Source organism: Fukomys damarensis, unplaced genomic scaffold (genome assembly GCF_012274545.1).
Source record: "Fukomys damarensis isolate Sample0158 unplaced genomic scaffold, DMR_v1.0_HiC HiC_scaffold_1, whole genome shotgun sequence".
NCBI lineage: Eukaryota > Metazoa > Chordata > Mammalia > Rodentia > Bathyergidae > Fukomys > Fukomys damarensis.
In genome coordinates, this window is record NW_022900913.1 from 71,578,094 (window position 1) to 71,597,325 (window position 19,232).

General features: G+C 51.8%; 1 protein-coding gene across 3 annotated transcripts in view; it reads right to left on the bottom strand.

Moving 5' to 3' along the window:
* Nucleotides 1-1,433: 1,433 nt before the first annotated feature.
* Nucleotides 1,434-19,232, bottom strand: part of Alox5 (arachidonate 5-lipoxygenase) — a 46,425-nt gene continuing 28,626 nt past the window's right edge. Inside the window, exons 5-14 of one of the 3 annotated variants that reach the window (XM_010622483.3) lie at nt 16,792-16,898; nt 15,461-15,633; nt 13,123-13,266; nt 5,039-5,242; nt 4,702-4,788; nt 4,352-4,530; nt 4,064-4,185; nt 3,885-3,985; nt 3,505-3,675; nt 1,434-2,091 (exon numbers count right to left, since the gene is read on the bottom strand). In XM_010622483.3, coding sequence (XP_010620785.1) covers nt 1,912-2,091; nt 3,505-3,675; nt 3,885-3,985; nt 4,064-4,185; nt 4,352-4,530; nt 4,702-4,788; nt 5,039-5,242; nt 13,123-13,266; nt 15,461-15,633; nt 16,792-16,898 — 1,468 coding nt within the window. In that variant the 3' untranslated portion in view covers nt 1,434-1,911. Of the gene's footprint in view, nt 2,092-3,504; nt 3,731-3,884; nt 3,986-4,063; nt 4,186-4,351; nt 4,531-4,701; nt 4,789-5,038; nt 5,243-13,122; nt 13,270-15,460; nt 15,634-16,791; nt 16,899-19,232 lie in introns of all 3 variants that reach the window. The other 2 variants (XM_010622482.3, XR_779920.1) reach the window with 2 other exon arrangements.

Consider the following 19,232-nt stretch of genomic DNA (forward strand, 5'->3'; position numbering starts at 1 on the left):
TCTGAGTGAGTGGATTAACACCCTTAGAGAAGAAGCTTGGGAGTGTCCACCTGTAAGGACACAGCATACTAGGTCCCCTGTTGAAAGAAGAAATCGGACCTTACAAGTCACTGGACTTTTTATGGACTTCTGGCCTCCAAAACTGTAGTAAATAAAGTTCTGTTCTTCATAAATTACCCAGATGTCAGGGTTCTGTTTATTTGTTTTTTTTTTTTTTTTTTTTTTGAGACAGGGTCTCCCTGTGTATCTCAGGCTGGCCTTAAACTCACTATATAATCCAGGCTGGCCTTGAACTCATGGGATTGCCTGAGTGCGCTACCATGCCTGGCTATTTTTTGTAGTAGCAGTACAGATGGACTAAATTCGTTGCATCCTAGGTTGGATGGTGCATAGTGTACCCTATGCATGCATTATGGCTTAGGGACAGGAGTTGGGGTAGAGTCTTTGTGCAGAATTTGGGACTCTTTCTCCTGGGGTAGCAGTGAGCTCTGCTACTCAGATATCCAGTGACTAAATGACAGATGGCTTCAGCTCCACACCTTGGATACATAGTGGTGCTTGTGTTCATACCTTGTCACCTCCACCAGATACAGGCCTTCTGTGCGGCGAGGCTTGGCTGAGCTCCTATTCCCCAAGAACCCTGGCTCCCCTCTCCTTGTACAGGAGACCCACTCCTCCACTCCTGTCTCCTGTTCCTTCCCTGTCCTTCCTGTCCCTCCTCATGGCTTTTGAAGCTGGAACATTAAGTTCAGCACCTCTGCCATGACCAGACATTCAGGACATGTCCGAAGGTCATCCACAGGGTGATGAGAAGATCTCGCAAGGGTCAGATGTAGTGAGTCTGGTGGGAAGGGCTGATCTCAGGCTCTACTGTAGCCATTCCCAGGGTCAAAACTGTACCAGGAGCGTGGCATACCTCCTCCCGTGACAGGTCAGCCTGGTAGGGACCTTTTCCCTACACTGAGCTGCTGGCCCAGCACATAAGGGAACGTGCTAGAACCCTGGATGCCTTGCTACCACAATGCAGAAGCCAGGCTGAGGCTGGGGCTGGGTATGTGTTAGAAGGTGGGGTGGAGTGGACAGCTGCCCCCATGCTCAGGCTAGTGCTACTTTTGGGCCTGGGAAAGTCACGCTGTGAACCTTGCCTTAGGAGAAGATGAGTGCCCTGCTCCCGAGGCAGGCCTGAAGGAAGAGGGAGGAGGCCCAAGGGCTAATGCCAGCCCTTGGCACAGAAATAGACATGGTGGAATCACCATCCTTCCAGGGTGCCCTCCGTGGGGGAGACCACACAGAAGGGTGATAGTGAGGCTGGACAAAGCCCTGGGGAAAAAGCAGCTCTGTCTGGAGGATGAAGGAGGCTTCTCCAGGGGCGGAGGCACTGGATAGTCACCTCCCAGCCAGAGGGTAGTGGGCAGGCCCTTGCCTGGGCAGTCATAGCAATTGGGGCCTTAGGTGGTGGTGGTGGTGGGCCACGAGCTGTTTGGGGGTGCCTGGAACATACCAGGTCAAACAAGACCTGTTTCAAGTGAACTTTGTTTTTATGAAAACCTGTTCTTAATTCACTCAACAGGAATTTATTTGGGCACCTACTACAGGCACAAACGGATTAACCCTAAGTAGAACAGGAAGTGCCCCCACATCTGCAGTAAGAACAGGCTGGTTACCCTGTTGTGCTGTCGCCAACGGCTTGGCCACTCCCTGAGCTGGGCATTGGGCAGAGGCAGGGCTGAGGCTTGCAGGGCTTGCATTGAAGAATGGGATCCTCGGGCCTTGAGGGCAGAGCAGAAAAAGGCACTGAAGCTTTGTTGTCCCTCCATGTCCTGGAACAGCCTGGAGTGAAGGCAGCACACCAAGGTGTGACAGGAACCTGCCCAAGGCCGGTATCCAGTAGATCTTCCTGGAGGGTTGACCTCAGATGGCCACGCTGTTGGGGATCCGGTCTGGGGACAGGTAGTAATAGGGCAGCTTTTTGTTCTTATTGCGCTCTGCAATCACACTGACGACAGCCTCCAGGCTCTTTTGGAAGCGGGCCATGGCTTCCTTCATGGGCTTCTCAATGAAGTGCTCTTCAGGATACATGCCCAGGAACAGCTGAGGGCCAGAAATGGACAGACAGGTGGCTTCGTGTATCGTGGGACCCCATAACCAGGCCTCACCCGACCCCAGGGATCTACTCCCCAGAGGAGCTTCTGCTCTCTTCCCATTTCCTCTACCCTCTGCCACCTGCAGAAGAGACAGTCACAAAAACGACAACATCCTGTCATTTGAAACATGGTGAACCTGGATGTTTTGGTAGGCGAAATAAGCCAGGCACAGAAGGATGGCGTGGTCCCACTAAAAATGGAGTCTGAACACCTATGTGGCTACCACAGGGGGAGAGGTAGGGAGAGCCAGGTCAGTGGGTACAGGCTGCAGTCAGGCAGTAGGAGGGTTCTGGTGGGCTGTGGCACAGCAGGGGACTCCAGTTGACAACATTGTAAAGCATGTTTTGTAGTAACTTGGAGCCTATGTGCACCCACGAGGTGATGGTGTGTGAGGTATTGGATCTGCTAAACACATAGACTGGTCATTACCCCGTGTGTGTGTGTGTGTGTGTGTGTGTGCTTGTGCGTGCGTGTGCATAGACATCATACAGAACTAGAAGTATGTGTGAGTATAATGTGTCCACCAAAAACAAAAGGAAACTGAAAGCCAGGGCATTGCTGCTTCCCTGAAGAGGCTCCAGGGCCCAGACCTGGCTAACAGGTTAAGTAGGAAGGACCACGTCCACTTCTGGGGCCACAGAGCCAGAAGTGGTGCCAGCGGGACTGGATATGGTACCCTAAGTGATGCCCACTTGGGTTCCAGGCCTGCAGGGCCCCGAGCAAGGGCTCTGAGGGTCAGGGAATTGCAGGCAAGAGCCTCTGGGGGCCTGTGTTCATGTTCCTACTCACAAAGATGTGCACAGTAATACTGGACTCATCTGTGAAAGCACTACTAGGTTACAAAACCAGAATATCTCAGGTGGAACAGCAGTGGGATTTGGATGTGGTGTGAGGGGGGAAATTCAGTCCGTGAGATCTCACGCCTCGGAATACATCACACTGACACAGGTACAAGGATGGCCAGGAGGGACCAGCACCAGGCTGGTGACTGGCTCCTGCTTTCCACACACCCAAGATCCTACCAAGGGCTGTGTCCACCCAGAAGCACCCCTGTTTTGCAGTGGGGTACAAGAGTGCACCTCTTTCTGGAAGGAGCCAGGATTCTTCTCTCCCTTCCCTTGGCGGTCAGAGGGACCACATCGAACAGTTTAGCTGTCACTGCGGGAAGTGGGATGGGCACACTGCACCCTCTACTGGCAGTGAGTGGGACAGCACCAAGCCACTCCTGCCCCTCGCTCAGGCCTGGGACTTGATGGCACCTGTTCCCCTCTGCCCCTGCAGGCTGGCACCCAGGCTCCTGGTTTATAGGATGGAGTGGTGGAGCCTGTCCTCCAGCGCCCTGTCCCCGCCTGCTCCTCACCTCGTTCTCCTGCACTTGGCTCAGCGCCCACACGGCGCCTAGGTGCCAGCACGAGCGGCCGCGGTCAGGCAGTGTCTCCACGATCTGCTGGATGGTCACCACGCCTTTGGCCGTGGGCGGCGGTGCCCGCATGGTAGGGGGTGCGTTGGGGATCCAGGAGTACCAGTCGTACTGGGCACACACAGCGTGGACACACGTGGGGTCCCGGAGTCCAGCTGCGGAGCAGCTTACGACCCACGCGGGTACTTGCACTCAATTGACTGCGGGGCTCCGCGCCCCTCCCAATGCCCCGCCCCTCGCCAGCGGGGACGCGTCATATGGCCCTGGGTAGGTTGGGCAGGGTTAGGGTTAGTGTCAGGGTCAGGGTCAGGGCTGCCCACCTGCCCGAAGTTGACGGCTGCATGCTGCGCGGATGCCGTGAAAATGATCACGGTCAGGTACTCGGTCAGCTTCTCCCGGCTCCGCAGTGCCTTGGGGAAACCTGGGGAGCAGGAGTTGCGAGTCAGGGTTGAGCCCACCCGACCTCAAGCAGAGCGACACCCATCAGTGTGATGCCCACCTGAGGCCTTGCTGCCTCGCATGCCGTACACGTAGATATCCTTGGCGAAGGCCTGGAGCTCCACATCCTCTGCCACCACCTGATCACTCTCATAGTAGAGACCCACGACCTCAGCCACGAAGCTGGAGATGGGCAGCTGATCAGCATGGCCGTCCAGTCCCAGGCACCTCCTAGGGTCTCCCTCCTGGTGGTCCTAACACCACCCCCACAGTCCAGTCCACAGGGCTCTCCAGCCCCCACCCCCTTCTTGGCCCCGTCCTCTGGCTCCCCAGGTCCAACCCCGTGCACCTGTGGATGGACTCCCACACCAGCAGACCGTCATCTCGGTAGAAGTAGTAGGGGATGTCCTCCGTGCTGTCCATGCCCCGGGCCTTGATAGCCTCAGGGAAGCACAGCGAGCTGTAGGTCAGGTCCTTCATGGCTCGCTGCACCATCTGCACATGCCCGCCACCACCTGTGGCGTTGGCCTTCAGGAAGGGGCACCACTGAGCCAGCACCCTGGGTACTGGGGCAGCAGGGTGGGGATGTGGGGCAAACCAAGTTGGGGGAATGATCAACTCAGGAAGGACAAGCCCCCAGCCCACCTCCTAGTGGGACCTAGACCCAGGTAAGTGGGGGCACAGGGTTGGGGTTTGCACCTTGTCAAAGAGGCCATACTCGCAGATGAGCTGCTCTCGGGCCTTGGTGTTGATGGCGATGGTGAACCGCGTGTGGGCCACCAGCAGCTGGGGGACAGGGAACCTCAGAGAGGATTGCCACAGCACCCCAGCCCAGCCCAGGGTGCTGATCTTCCTGCTGAGAAACTTCAAGGACTTGGGACAGGGCTTCAGTGATCACCATGGCATTGTGGCATCATCTGCACTTGGCTACTGCCTTGGCCTCCTGAGCATCTCTCCAGGGCTCTCTCCCTGAAGCTACTCCCACATACCAGCCCCTGACAGGTAGTGAGGTCCCTCCCCCGGCAGCTGGCTGTACCTTGAAAATGGGATGCACAGCAGGCAGCTGGCGGTACATGGCAATGCCAAACACCTCAGACACCAGGTGTGTGCGCAGCAGGTGGGTGATGGTCTGGTGGACATGGAAGTCACTGGAACGCACCCAGATTTTGGCCAAAAGCCAGTCATATTTTGCATCCGAAGGGAGAAAAATAGGGTTCTCCTCTCCTGGGGTTTGGTTGAGCTGACAGGTTGAAAAGAGAAAAGGTGTTGGTGCGTTTTTCTCCAGAGGAGCTGTAGGACAAACTGCCTCCCAGAAATCCCAGAAGCATCTAAGCATCTTCAGCAGCAACTCTCAGACCTCGGGAAGACTACGGAGGTTCTAGGAGGAGCCAGGACTGGTGCCTCCTGTCCCAACCATGTCACTGAGTACATGTGCCCATCTGGGCTCTGGCTCCTTCTTCTAGGACAGGGGTGTTGGCAGAGGTGGCCTGGGCACTGCCTCGGGAGTACAGTGCAGTGACTGTATCCCCTGCTCACACTTCTCCCTCTCCACTGCCCTTGACTGCTGCTTGTCCTCAGCATTTCCTCAGTGCTCAGCTCCCCTTCCTGCCCTCATGAGCTTCTCCAGTGCCCAGGGCCTCCTGGAGCTGAGTCCACTAGTCCTGATCAGAATGATGGCTAGGCCTGGTCAGCAGCTGGACCTGAGGCACAGTGTGCTGCCATTCCTTTTCCTTGACAGTTCCATCCACTCTGGGGCCAAGGTAGCTTTGCTCTAAAATGCAAGTCAGGTTGTGTTGATCTTCTCCTGAAAAGCACACTTAAAAAAAAAAAATCCTCTTGGTGGGGGTGGAAACCAGGGCCTAGCACATCGCTCTTTCTGAGCTCCTGCAATTCAGCACCTGACAGAGCAGGCCTGGGGAGATGGGAAAGCTGGAAGGCACTAGTATCTACAGGAAGGTCTGGAGTGCTAGCATTTAAGGTGACTTGGGGGAGCACTGCATCACCACAGGTGCTGAGCCAAGAGCGAGAAAGGGGAGCTCTGGAGATGGGAGAGAGGCCCACTGTTTGACACTTGGCTTCATCCTGCAGGGATTTAGCAGGTAACTTCCTTGTCTGTCCCTCAATCCAAACAGAGCTGTCTAAAAGAAATGTAATGCCAGCCCCACAGGGAATGTCAATTTTTCAGGAAGACACATTTTAAAATATAAAAGGAAAACAGGTGAAATATAGGTTAATAGTCTAATTTTATTTTACCAAATATATTCAAAATATCATCTCAATATGAGGCCAAATTTAAAATTATTCAATAATATTTTCCACATAGTTTCCCCACTCTGAAATTTGGGGTGATCAAAATATGTGGTGAAAGATTCAATATAAAATTTTATTAAAGTAGAAGACACATTGCCATTAGTCCCCTTAAAATACTTTCTCTTGCTTTGATCACATTTATCCCATCGTTCCTGCCACTTTCTGAAGCAGGTCTGGAAGTTCTCTTTCATGAGTGTCTTTATGAGGAATGACTGGAAATATGGTAAATGCTGCTGCCAAGTACCATGCAACAGAAAGGCAGGCTCCTAAAAACATCACAGTGTGCCTTCATCCATCTTATTCACTGAATCTGGCACCACTGGACTTCCAGCTCTTCTCCAAAATGAAAATGATCATGAAAGGTAAATGGAGAGCAACCAGACACTTGGCAAAGAGGACCTCCAGAACAGCTTCTCCAAGCAACAGAGAGTATATTGAGGGAGATGCATAGTGATGGTCTTTTTCTGTAATAAGTTTTAAAAATTTGAATATTCAAATGTTCATTTTATATATATGTATATATATATATATATGCACACACACACAAATATTAATTACTGTTGTACTTTTCAACTAGAGTAGCTCTTGGTTTGGACCAGCTGAGTCTCAGTTCTTGCACCAGGCAGGGACAGGACAGCTCTAGCAGCTGCCTTGGCTATTCCTGGAGGACATGGAAGGTGGAGGAGGGAAGAGCAGCTGCTTATCTGCACAGTACTGTTTATGAATGAGCTTAGCTCTCCAGCTTAACTGTCAGGTAATTTTTAGGTAAAATTTGGATTACCAGGTAGGAGGCTGGAGAACTTCGCATCTGTATTCTTCTCACAGGGACTTAGAGGCTGGGCCTGCAGCACCAAGTATGTGGCCACTACCTTCATTTTTATTTATCTCTTTTATTACTTTAAAATTTTGGGTCAGGTTCCTGGTTAGTTCTGCACATAGGCATGTGCAACACTTAAGAAGTGTCACAGTTACTCTTCGAGTTGCTGAGACAGCATACCTGACATCCAAAGTAAGGAGGAAAGATTTGTTTAGCTCACAGCTCATAGAGGCTTCAGTTTATAGTTGGCCAGTTCCAAGGCAAGGGAGCATGGCAGAGGGGAATCTCAGAGGAGAAACAGACCGTGGCAAAGCAGGGTGGGCACAAAGCAGCAAGCAGCAAGCTATAAGTGACCCTCTTTCTGTCTCTTATATTTTATTCAGGCTACCCATCCTTAGTCCATCTCTAAGAGTTGCCAAAGTCCTAATAGTTTCAGCATTGCTGAGAAGTCCGTGTTCAAAGTCTCCTCTGAGATTTAAGGCAAACTTAACTTTGAGCCCCTGTACAAATGAAAAAAAAAAAGTTAAATACTTCCAACATACAATAGCACAAGACAAACACTACCATCCCAAAAGGTACAGCTAGGGGGATATAGTGGAATGGACCAAAACAGGGAAAACAGTAAGTCTTATAGTTTCGTGGGTAGCATCTAAGGTAATATGTGGCAAGATGTGAACTGTAAAGGGCTTGCCCCTGTGACACTGTTTACATGGCTTCTTTCTTGGGCTGGTTCCGCTCCTTCCTTGCAGTTTCCCTTGGACAATCTATGTTCTCCAAACTTCTGGGGTTTCCACTGCACCTTCAGCTTCACATTCACAGCTTCACACACTCCCCTGTCAGGGGCACACTGCTTGGCCTCTCAGGTCTTCTTCTGAAATCTGCGTGGAAGCCTTCCTGACTCCACAACTCTTGCATTTTGCATGTGCCTAAAACCAGCACTGTGTGGATGAGACCAAGATCTGCTGCCAACTGGAGCAGTAGCCAGGCTTCCTTCTCTTGGCTGTAGGTTTTGAGTGCCTGTGAACCAAATGCTGAAGAACAACTTTCCTAGGCCACCACAATGGTACTCTAGAGCTCTCTTCTCAAAGCAAAGTCTTTCACCTTTGCAACTTTGAAGCTGCAAAGTCTGGAATCCTGCTGCTCCTTGTGATGCCCTCAGGCCACCTTTTCTAATGTCCTCTTCTGAAATACTTGATATTTTCTTGGTAGTCTTTTAAGAGACCAATTTCTCTTCTGTTCCATCCTTGCAAGCCACAACTTTACCAGAGCTTCCTTTCTGGCAAAACTCAAAACATTTAAAATCATTTTTCTGGACTCTTTGCTTTTGATTCTCAACATAAATCTGGCGAAAAGACCCCAACAGTAGCCATGCCAGAGCCTCAACATTAGATTGCTTTGGAATTTCTTCTGCCAGATTAATTAGTTTGATGCCCTTAATCCCAGTCTTGGGAAAAGTCTCTGGACATGAGCAAAATGCAGACAACTTTCTGCCAACCCATAATACACATTTTCTGGAGTCCAACAGCCAATACAGTCCTTCTTCCCAACAGTCCTTATTCTGAGTCTGATCTTACTGGCAGTGTCTCTATCAGCCTTCTGGTCTTCTCAGCTCTGAACAGACTTTCCCATCAAGTATAGCCTAAAGAACCAAGTCTGCTTCTTCAGCCAACATCTCCAAACCTTTCCAAACTCTTCCCACAAGCAATTCCCAAATGCTCCTGAACCACATTGTCAGGTACAGTCACAACAATGACCCCACTTCTCTGATAGCAAATTCTGTCTTAATTACTTTTCTCTCATTGCTGAAACAAAAATATCCAACAAAGGTAAAGGAAGGAAGGTTTATTTAGCTCACAGTTTGCAGAGGTTTCAGTTTATAGTTGGCTGACTCCAAGGCAGGGTGGTATGGCAGAGGGTCATCACATAACAAGCAGGCAGAAGGCAGCAAGCAGCAAGCAACAAGTAACCAGTGATGCTCCTTCTGTCCCTTATATTTTAGTATATGTGTTGCTGAAGTGATTACTGTCCCTTATATTTTATACAGGCTGGTACCCATGCCCTTAATCCTAGCACTGCACAGTGAATCAATCTCAGCATCAAGCCCTTGATCCCAGCATCACACCCTAAATCCAGCCACCTCCAGAAAGCCCCACCTATGACCACATGAGGCTTTGGTGGGACATCTAGATACAAGCCATAAATAACAAAGATAATCTGTTTTAAAAATTTAGAATACAGGATTTATTGATCTTACATATTTATATAACCCGTTTCATCCCCCTTCAAGATCGAGGACATTAGGATTAATAGAACTAAGGAATCTTCAAGATTTTCAGGGTCATCCAATGGCCAGCTTCTAAAGTGTCCTGTTCTAGACTCCTGGAGCAATGCCTGAATTCTGTAGTCAGTGTCCTGAGTCTGCAGTCATCTTGGACTCCAGGAAAGGCAGAGCCTCTCATACAGATCACCCCAGAAAGGACCTAGGGCAGACCCCATCTGACAGGACCCAATTGCCCCTCCAGGCCATCAAGACTTCTCTGGACCTCCCCACCGCAGAACCAGTTTTGAACTCACCACCAGCCAGAACATAGCTCAGCCAGGCCACCTAGCCTGCCCACTGCCCAATCCGCAATGTGAACCCCAACCCTCATCTTTGCACTCTTTTTCTTGAAACTTCAGTGTTCCTCAGCCCCTGAAGACAGATCTTGAACCTGTCTGTGCTTCTGGCACAGCTGTGCTGATTCAAGCTCCTTTCCCACCTCCCCTCCACTGGGTCCTTGATGGATGCATCAGGGCAGGTGATCGAGCCTGGTCTGTTCGTGTCCCAGAACCTGAGCTTTTGCTTAAATTCCACTAGCACTCACACAGAACAATGTTCTTCCTCTTTGAAAGTGTCCCAGTGCTCACAGTCCCCAGGGTCCTCATCTGCCTGCTGTTTCACTCATTGGCATAATCTGTGTGGCCCACAGACTCCCATGGCTGGGCCCTGCCTAGAATGCATGGTGTGGTGAGTTACCTGCCTCAGAGGAAGGAAAAGGTTTCCCTGCAGACTCAGTTAACCATAAATGGCACCGGAGACCTCTCAGGGCAACTGCCATGCTGGCGCTGGCCCAACTGCATGCCACCTGAAGGTGTATCTCTCTCTGTCTCTCTCTCCCTCTCACTGTGAAAATCTATCACTTTATAATGTACTCTGCCTATACTCTATATGGTGGCCTATGTGTCTTATCTAAGACCTTTCATCAAAGACAGAAGAAACCGAGGAGCAAGCATTGCTGGCCCTTGCCGTGTTAGGACCAGGCTTTCCAGTCACAACCCCATGTTTTGTCTCCCACACCCCCACAAGCATCTGTCTGTGTATACAGTGTCCTAGATTCTTGCATCCATTTTGCATAAATGAGATCCTATTTGTTTATCAGTCCCTGTGTCTTGCCTTTCTACTCTGTCAACACATGGCAGAGACATCTACAGGTCAGCAAGGACAGATCCAGTACTTTCATGTTGAAGGTGTGACAGTTTGTGGCCTGGCCATGGAAGGTTACTCGGCTTATTCTTCCCTGCTTTAGAGAGTTTTAAGTCTGTATCCCCCACAAGCAGTGTGGATCATCATCCTTCCCAGCACACCAATGTGCTGTGTCCCCAACACTCTGACTGAAAGATGTGGGACGTGCTAGCTGGGTAGAGCATCCTCTTCCTCCCAGAAAGGCCGGTGCATTCCTGTTCCATGGAACCCTTGTTGGATGGTAGGACATTTAAATGATACATATTTTGGCCTAGATCCCCCACCCAGTCTGTCTCCAGTGGCCCTGGGCATGCCAGCCCAACCCCGTGACCCTCACATCACCTACTCTGTCAGAGCCATGACAGGTACACTGGGTACCAGGTGCTGCAGGACCTACTCAGGTGCTGGCCCAGATATGGTACCAGCTGCAAACACCTAGGTTGCTAGGCTACTGATACTGCCCTGGGCTGTAGGCAGCACCAAGGTGGCTTTCCTTGCTGGCAGTTCGGTGTTCACCATCTTTTGTTTTTGTCCACCTGGTATCTCATTGTTAATTTTACTTTGCATTTCCCTAACTGCTGGCTGAGAATTTTCCATATACTGATGGCCAGATTTCCATTTCCTCTTCTGAGAAGCCCTCTGTATATATCTGCCCATTGTTCTAGGAGGTGTTTGTCCTTCCTTATCAATCTGCAGGAGCTCTTTGCATGTTGTACGTTAATGATATTCACCCCTTAGCTGGCACTTGTAGCATAGTTATTTCCCCTAATTTATTACTGCCATCTGGCTTTGCTTGTAGTGCATTTTACCATTCAGTGTTTAAGACCTTATGTAACCAAGTATGTCTGCTTTTCCCTCAAGACTTCTTGGTTTTACTTTTAAAATCTCCCTAGTCCACACATGATCCACTGTTTCCTATCTCCTATTTCACTTTTTCACTTTATACTTTACTTATTTGCCTGTCCTCATGCAGCAGCCAGCCTTACTTGTGCCCTCACACCGGTCCTTTCTATCCTGCAAGGAAAGTGCTCTGTGGGGAATCAGGATAATTTTCCTGTTGTTTCTTTAAAGCCTTCAGTCCACTGAGTGGGGAGTCTGCAGTGGGACACAAACTTTCCACTGTGTAAGCTACACCCCAGAACCATGCATCCATCATTGGGTGATCTAACCACTCATCATGTCCTGAACAACACCATGTGTTCCCCGTTCCCATAGGATATCGCAAGTCCTTCTCAAGCACATACATATCTCATTCTGATCTCCTGACATCAGGCAGACCCCATACATCTGTCAATTAATTTCCAGACACATTCCTTACGCAAAAATCTCAGCCTCCCACCTCAAGGACACAAGGTCCTCCTGGACTTGCCTGCAGCCCCAAGTCAGTATTCTTATTTATGATTTTAATAAAAAATGGAGTTGCACTTTTCCGAATGACATTTGCTTTGTTGATTGACACAGTTGTAGTCTTTCCCTCACTGGTGGAATGAATCACGGGCAGTTCTCCTGAACCACCTGGAGTAACTTCCTTGGAGCCTAGGGCTCATTGTCACACTTCTATGTTCACTTTCTGTACTCGTGACTTCTTTAGATTTCTTTTTAAATCCTAGATGGTAACTTAGCTTGGTTTTCAGCCTCCCTTTGCAGGCCCCTGGATCCCACAGAGGCTACACTAGTGGCATGGAGTGAATCTGGGGGCTGATGAGCCTTTGAAGGCTCTGGGAACACCCACTGCGCAGAGGCCGGCTAAGTCCAGTGCTCATCACACCCACCAGGGATGCAGTCTAGAGTTTCATCAACTTTCCAACTGCTGGTGTGGAAACTGGCCTGTTTTCCATAGTTTCTTCTAATTTATATTATCTTAGCTTTTAAAACTGTTTCTTCTAGTGTATCTATTTTTTTTTCCTAACAGTTACTCTCTCTGTTTAAAACTTCTGATATCACAATTATTCTTTTTACTCTCTCCCTTCTTATTCTCCTCCATGCACAGCTCTGGTTTTCGAGGTGGAACCCAGGCCTCATGCTTGCATAGCATGAGCACTGCACCAGCTTCCCCTCCAGCCCTCACTTTCTCTCTTTTGCCATCAGTCTCCAGACTTTTCAAAGAACCAGATTGTGGAGTTATTGTACTCTGACTTTCACCTACAGGCCTTGTGGTGGCCCACTGTTCAGGCAGCCAACAGGAGGCTAGAAACTTCCCACTGTTACCTGTCATTGTCCTTCCCCTTCACTCTATTTCTCAAGCTCAGGCTTCCTCTGACAACAGTCCGTGTCCTTGGCCCAGTGCTGGGCCCAAGATGCATTGGGTGGGGGCCCAGATGTGCCAGGGCCGGCCCTCCCTCCACTGTGGGGTCTGGGCTTCTGGGACTGGAGTCTTTCTGCTGGAGGGGAGGGGGACACTGCACAGGGGCAGAGCTCCTCCCACCTCTTTCTCTGGGCCCTTTCCTCCTGTCTCGAAGACAGCCCCAAAGAGAAGCCTGTCACCACCTACCTGGATGGCTATGGGCACGATCTTGTTGGCCAGGTTCTTGTACAGCAGGCAGATGGGTGCCGCCAGGAACTGGTGTGTGCAGGGGTCTGTTTTATTGGCGTCTATGCCATCCAGCAGCTCATAGTCCACGATGAAAATGTTGCCCTGCTGCGGGAAGCAGACAGGCCTTGTCACTGTCAGCGGGAGGCCGCTGCCTTTGAGGGGACCCACACCCCCCCCGTTCACTCCAGGAGCCCATGGCCATAAGGTCACGGCTGGGACATCCTTGCTGCGGGGCGGACAAGGTCTGTCACAGGCTGAGACAGGAGAGTTAATGGGTGAGAAGTTCAAACCCGCTAACACCTGGACCAATCCCGGTGCCCTCTAGGGGGCGCTGCATCCTAACCCGGGGCGGAGGTGGAATCCCTCAGGGGGCGCCACAGAGGGGAGAGTCTGAGCTGGGTTGGGGCCTCACTTTCACCTAAACCTGTGCACACTCCGCCCTCCTCCCTTCCTCTCCTCTTGAGGGGTGTGGCATGGGGCCCCTCAGTCCTCCGAGGGAGGAGGGTGCAGTGCTGTCCAGTCTGCAGCTGCCAGGAGCACAGTCTGCCTTCAGGGCACCTGGGCCCCAGCTGGGATCAAGACCGGGCTGTGCCTCATGTCCTGAACCGCCCCCCCATCACCCTGCTTCACACCAGCACTGACCCCGACCCAGCTGTCCTCGAGCCTTCTGGCAAGTGATCCCCACTCTCTGGTCCTGACTGCAGCAGGAATCTATCTCAGGACACTGGCTGGCCAGGAGGATGGGGCAGAGACATCAGTTGGGGCAGTGGGCAACAGGACCTTCCTTTCTGGGAGTGGGTGGTGTTTGCTAAACCGAGGGAAGCTGAGTCTAGAGCTGGTGTCATTAATACCCCCAGGGAGCACCCTCTTCAGGACAATCTCCTAGGGGCAGAGCAGTGGGGAAAGAGGGCCAGTCTTCACCTGCACTTTGATCTGGCTGTGCCTGCTCTCGCTGTTTTCACTGCTGCCTGCACCAGAGGTATTTCTTGGGTTAAGCCAGACTGAGTTTGACTTTGTTACTCAAAACCAAAGAACCTAATATAAAGTCTAAGACACACAGCAGTCTTGAAGAGCTGTACCATTGGATCAAAACCAACCATAGGAAAATGTACAAATATTTTGTGTCAAAAAAGAGGAAGTTCTCTACTTGTGTTCCAAAGATAACCAGCACGGTAGGGATAAAACAAAACAAGTTTTAGGCCACACCTTACCATAGATTGCTATGGGGCCACCAAAGAGGGGTGGTGGGAATGACTTGGAATTAAGCATTGTGCCTGATAGGGAAGAGGGGACAGCCGAGACAGGATCAGTGTGTGTGCGAGGGACAGTCCCTGTGGCTGGTAGATTCCTGGATTATTGCCCAGATTCTAACCATAGCTGAACATCAGGACCACAAGGGGGCAGCAAAGGGAAAATGTTCCTCAGCTCACCTCCTCTGGAAATGCCAGGAACCCCCAGGGCAAGGCTATGCCTGTCTGGGGCCAAGGAGGGGCCTGTTCTTGGTGGGGGCACAGATGGCTGCCAGGCCCTTTCAAGGCTCGGATGCTCTGGATTTAAGGCTCTGTTATTCCTTAAAGTTTGAAACCTACAGCTATGACTCAAGGTTACCGTATTCAGCAACTAAATCTGCAGAGGATTACTGTTGTGGGGGTAGGGGGCTGGGTGGCAGGAGGTCCTGTCAAGCTGGGTTCAGCATGGATAGCCAGCATAGGCAGGTGCAGAGACACTGAAGGCTAATGTTGGGACCATCAGTCCCCAGGGTAGAAGGTCCCACCAGATTTGGGAGGAGTAGATCCGAATCCACTCCAGCTGCCTGGGAACTGAGGGGCCAGGAAAGGCTAGGGAAGGCTAAGGCAGGAGCAACACCAGCATTTTTCATTAGAGGGGTTAAATTCAGTCATCTCCAGTAGTGTTCTTGCATGAAGGCTGCTTCTTTCTCTGGTTTCCTCACAGGTAGCAATTTAAGACAGTAAGTACAAAACCCCTGTCACGTGCCTGGCCCACCATCAGCCCCTAGCCAGGAGCAGCCCTTGTAACTCTTGACATTTATATTGAAAATTGTGGCATCAAGTTCCTAGATGCAAGCTTCATGGAGAACAGCTCTTCAGATCTTGATTTATGAGACCGAGGATGGCCCACACCACACCCAGGACCTTCATCACTGCTACCAGGAAAAGAAGGAGGCTGCCCGTCTCTTGATCTCATGTGAGTGGCCAGCCGGCCAGGCTTGGAGGTGATGCCTGGGGACCAGCTGGCTGTAGGAGGTGGCTTTTCTGACCCCACCCGCACATCCTACCTCGACCTCTTGCTCCAAGGTAAGCTGCCTCTCCAGGCTGCACTCCACCATGTCTGTGGTCACTGGGAGCTTCGGGGGCAGCTGTGTGCAGCGCCGGATGAGCACAGGGTTGCAGCCATTCAGGAACTGGTAGCCGAACATGAGGTCCTCCTGCCAGTGCTGCATGACTCGCTCTAGAGAGGAGGCTGGGCTACTGAGCTCAAGCAGAGGCCAGCAGAGACACAGCCCTCCTGACACCACCCCAGAGCAGTCTCTGCAGGCCCCCTCTCCCGGGAACCAGAAGGCCAGCTGGCCACAGGCTGCATCTGCCATGCCCAACTGCTGTGGAGACACCCAGTCAGGTCCTGCTGTCAGCTGTCCACCCTTACTGGTCCTTAGCAGCTTCAGACTCCAGGGGACCCTCCCCTCCCAAATGTCAGCTGCTCTCAGCACGGGGGAGGGGAGCACACTGGAGAGGCGTCACCCAAGGCTCTTTGCTGTGCTCCGTATACCTCCTTCCTTAATTCCTGTGGCTGTGTGTCCTTCCCATGCCACCACTGCCCACTGTGATGCCAAGCTCTACCAAGCACATTGTTAGGGTTTCCACCTGGAATCCCCCAAAGCCTCATAGGTGGGGCTTTTGGGAAGCGACTGGATCATGAGGACTGACACTCATCAGTAGAGTAGTCCGCTGGTTAATTTATAGCTAAATATGACATTGGGAGGGGAAGCCTGGTGGAGGAGGTGGGTCACTAGGTATGTGGCCTGGAAGGGTCTGTCTTCCTCCCTCCCTTCCTGCCTTGACCTCTCTCTGCTTCCTGAATGCCATGAACTGTTCTCCTCTGCCATGCCCCTTAGCCATTCCACCCAGCCTTGAAGTTAGCCGACTATAGACTGAAACCGCTACAGTCCATGAGCCAAAATAAACCTCTCCTCCTTAGAGTTATGGGTGTCAGGTGTTGTGTCTCAGCCACAAGACAGTAAGACACGCATCCAGGTCCAAAGTCTCCAACTTTAAAAACAAGCATTTCCATACAAGGTGAATATCACCTTGACTTGGATCACAAGTATCACTAATGGCTGATTTGTGTAAAGAAAATGTTTGTTGTTCCTGAGGCTTTTGATGATGAAATGAGGTCATGGGTGCTAGAGATGGAATGTCCCACTGGGGCCTCTGGGCATGAAGTGATCACTGTGAGGAGGGTGGCTTAGGCCCCGGGTTGGGGTGACTGTGGTGAGGCCTGCATACCCCCGAGTTGCAGTTTGTGGAGCACTCTTGCCTGTTTCCTGGCAAATGTAAGACGGGGAAATGTCCCCCTGTCCTCAAACTGCAGGGCTCCACGCACACTCACCAGAAATGGTGTTGCTGATCTTGACGAAGATCTTCTCGAAGTCAGCAAAGTCATGCCAGGAGGACTGGAACATGTGCATAAAGCGGTTGATGAATAAATTCTCCATCCTGCAGACAGAGAGGGCGGTGCTCACGAGGCGCTGTGCCCCCTAGTTCCCAGGCAGCCAGGTGACCCAGGCACCTACATGACCCTTGCCTGTGAAGGGGCCAGCAGGGGCCCCAAGAAGAGCCTAGAACTTCGAATCTGTCCTCAGCCGCACTCATCCCAACCCACATCCACCCACTGCGTCCTGTCTCCCCGCACACACTCACTGGTCCACTGAGTCAGCTCCAGCCCTGTTTGTCCCACTCATTCCCCGGTGTCTACTGCTGCTTAGCAGCCAATTCTGTGTGAGCATCCAGGGAGCACCATACAACTGCTACCCAGGGCCCAGCTTTGGGAGTGTGCAGGTCATTCATTTCCTGCCTGGACCTGGCTCTGGGCATGGTGCTGAGCAGGACATGAGCTCAAACCTTCATCACACAGGATGGCCCAGCAGGAACTCACCATGCTCACTCATAGGCTGTAGGTAACAGGTGAGATATGTGGCCTGAACAACCCCATTTGAGATGAGCCCAGGAAAGGTGGAGTGGGGAGGGCCTTTCTCGGTCTCCTACGCATCCCAGGTGTGGGCAGGACAGAGGCTGGGCAAGCCTGACCAGGCCTCACTGGGACACCCACTGCCTCAGTCTCTCTCTGGCATGCGCAGCAAAAAGGAGGAGGACGGGAAATACACGGACATGTGATTGGGGCAAGTGGGGCGTCCAGGGGCTCCCTGCAGAGTCTGGAGTTGGAGGCTCAGGCCAGAGTGGACCTGGCAGACAGGACAGAGAGCTAAGATTCATCAATTCTGTTGTCCCAGGGGAGATGCCCTGTGGTGTGTTTGAGGCAGCCAACAAGGCAGGCTGTATGCTGGAGAGCTGCAGTGTATGGGCTTATTTGGACATTGAGTATGGTTCTAAGAGGTGTTGGGTGTGAAGTTGATGAGGCTTGGTGGCTTGCAGGCCACCCAGGGGGTTGGTGGAGCACATTCCTGGGTGTGTCTGGGTGCTTCACAGAGGTATGGCCTTGGCGTCCATGTCTAGTCCCTGCCCGTTTCCGCACTGGCACTGTTCCCTGCTCTATTTCCTGGCTCCATGAAGTGAGAGATTTTCCTCCACCATGCCCTTTCTCCATGATGCTCTTGCTGTAGAGCCAGCTGTGTCTGGACTGAATCCCTGGAAACTGTGAGCCAAGTTAAACCTCTTCTCCCTTAAATCTAGTATTGTGTCTCAGGGATAGGAAAGTGACTGACTGGTTCTCTCCACCTCTGGTGCTTGCATCACTTTGACCTACCCTTGTGGAGAGGAAAGCACATTCTCACCTGTGACTGTCCTGCTATCCAAGCAAGCAGGGAAGCCTCATCACCAGCCCAGGAATGTAATGCCCCAGCCCAGCCCCCTTTCCACCTGGCCACCTCCTTCCTGGACCAGCTCCTTGGTTATCTGGGCATGGTGGGCACAATCCCTGTGCAGCAAGAGGAATCAGACCTTCTGTGGTCTCTGGTGTCCCAGTGGGGTGGAAAGGATTTATTTCTGTGGGAGGAGAGGCCTTCTAGACCTCTGAGATTGTGCAAGGGCTTGAGGAGGGCCTAGCACCACATGGTGCCTGGAAATGAGATCCTGTGCCAGGGTGGTCACCCTAGGACCTTGTGGGGAGCTGGAGTGACTCACAGCCTCCCCGGCTGGGCCCTCTGGCATAAGGCAGAGGTTGGCACTGAAGTGGGTAGAGTGTGGCCATCCTTAGGGGAAGCCATAGAGCCATGAAGAAGAGGAGTTGGGAGGGGAATATTTGCCTGGCAACTAAAGGCAAAATACTTCTGTATACTTCAGGAATACTCAGGACTTCAAAGATCTGAGTTTGCACAAAAGACGAAGGTGCAGCCCGGACAGCACATCTGGCTGGTTCAAGGGGCACAGTCAGGCAATGTCATAGCCAAGTGACAGCCTGGCCAGGTAACAACACAGCTGGCAGGCACCTGATGCCTATCTCACAGCCTTTTTCTGTGGTTTCTGAGTGGATGCCGACGTGGCTGAGCATTTACTTCCCCTAGCCACACTCCCTCTCCCAGTTCTTCTTTTCCATTTCGAGGTTCTGCCTTTGGGGTGAGGACAGAGCTCATAGAGCAGGGCTTGGCCCTTTTCTGGGTGCAGCAGATGGCTGGAGGAAAAGCTCATTTCCCAGAAGTGGCCGGAAGCCAAGCTGTCCAGAGTGGGGGTTCAATAGGGAAGGGCTTCACAGTGACCTTGGCCATGAGTTTCAGTTTTGCACCAGGGGAGGGGACTCGCTGACCACAGCAGGGCCTGTGCCCAGCTGGTCCAGGAGGACAGAGACTGGCTCTTAGCTCCTCAGGGAGGGGTCAC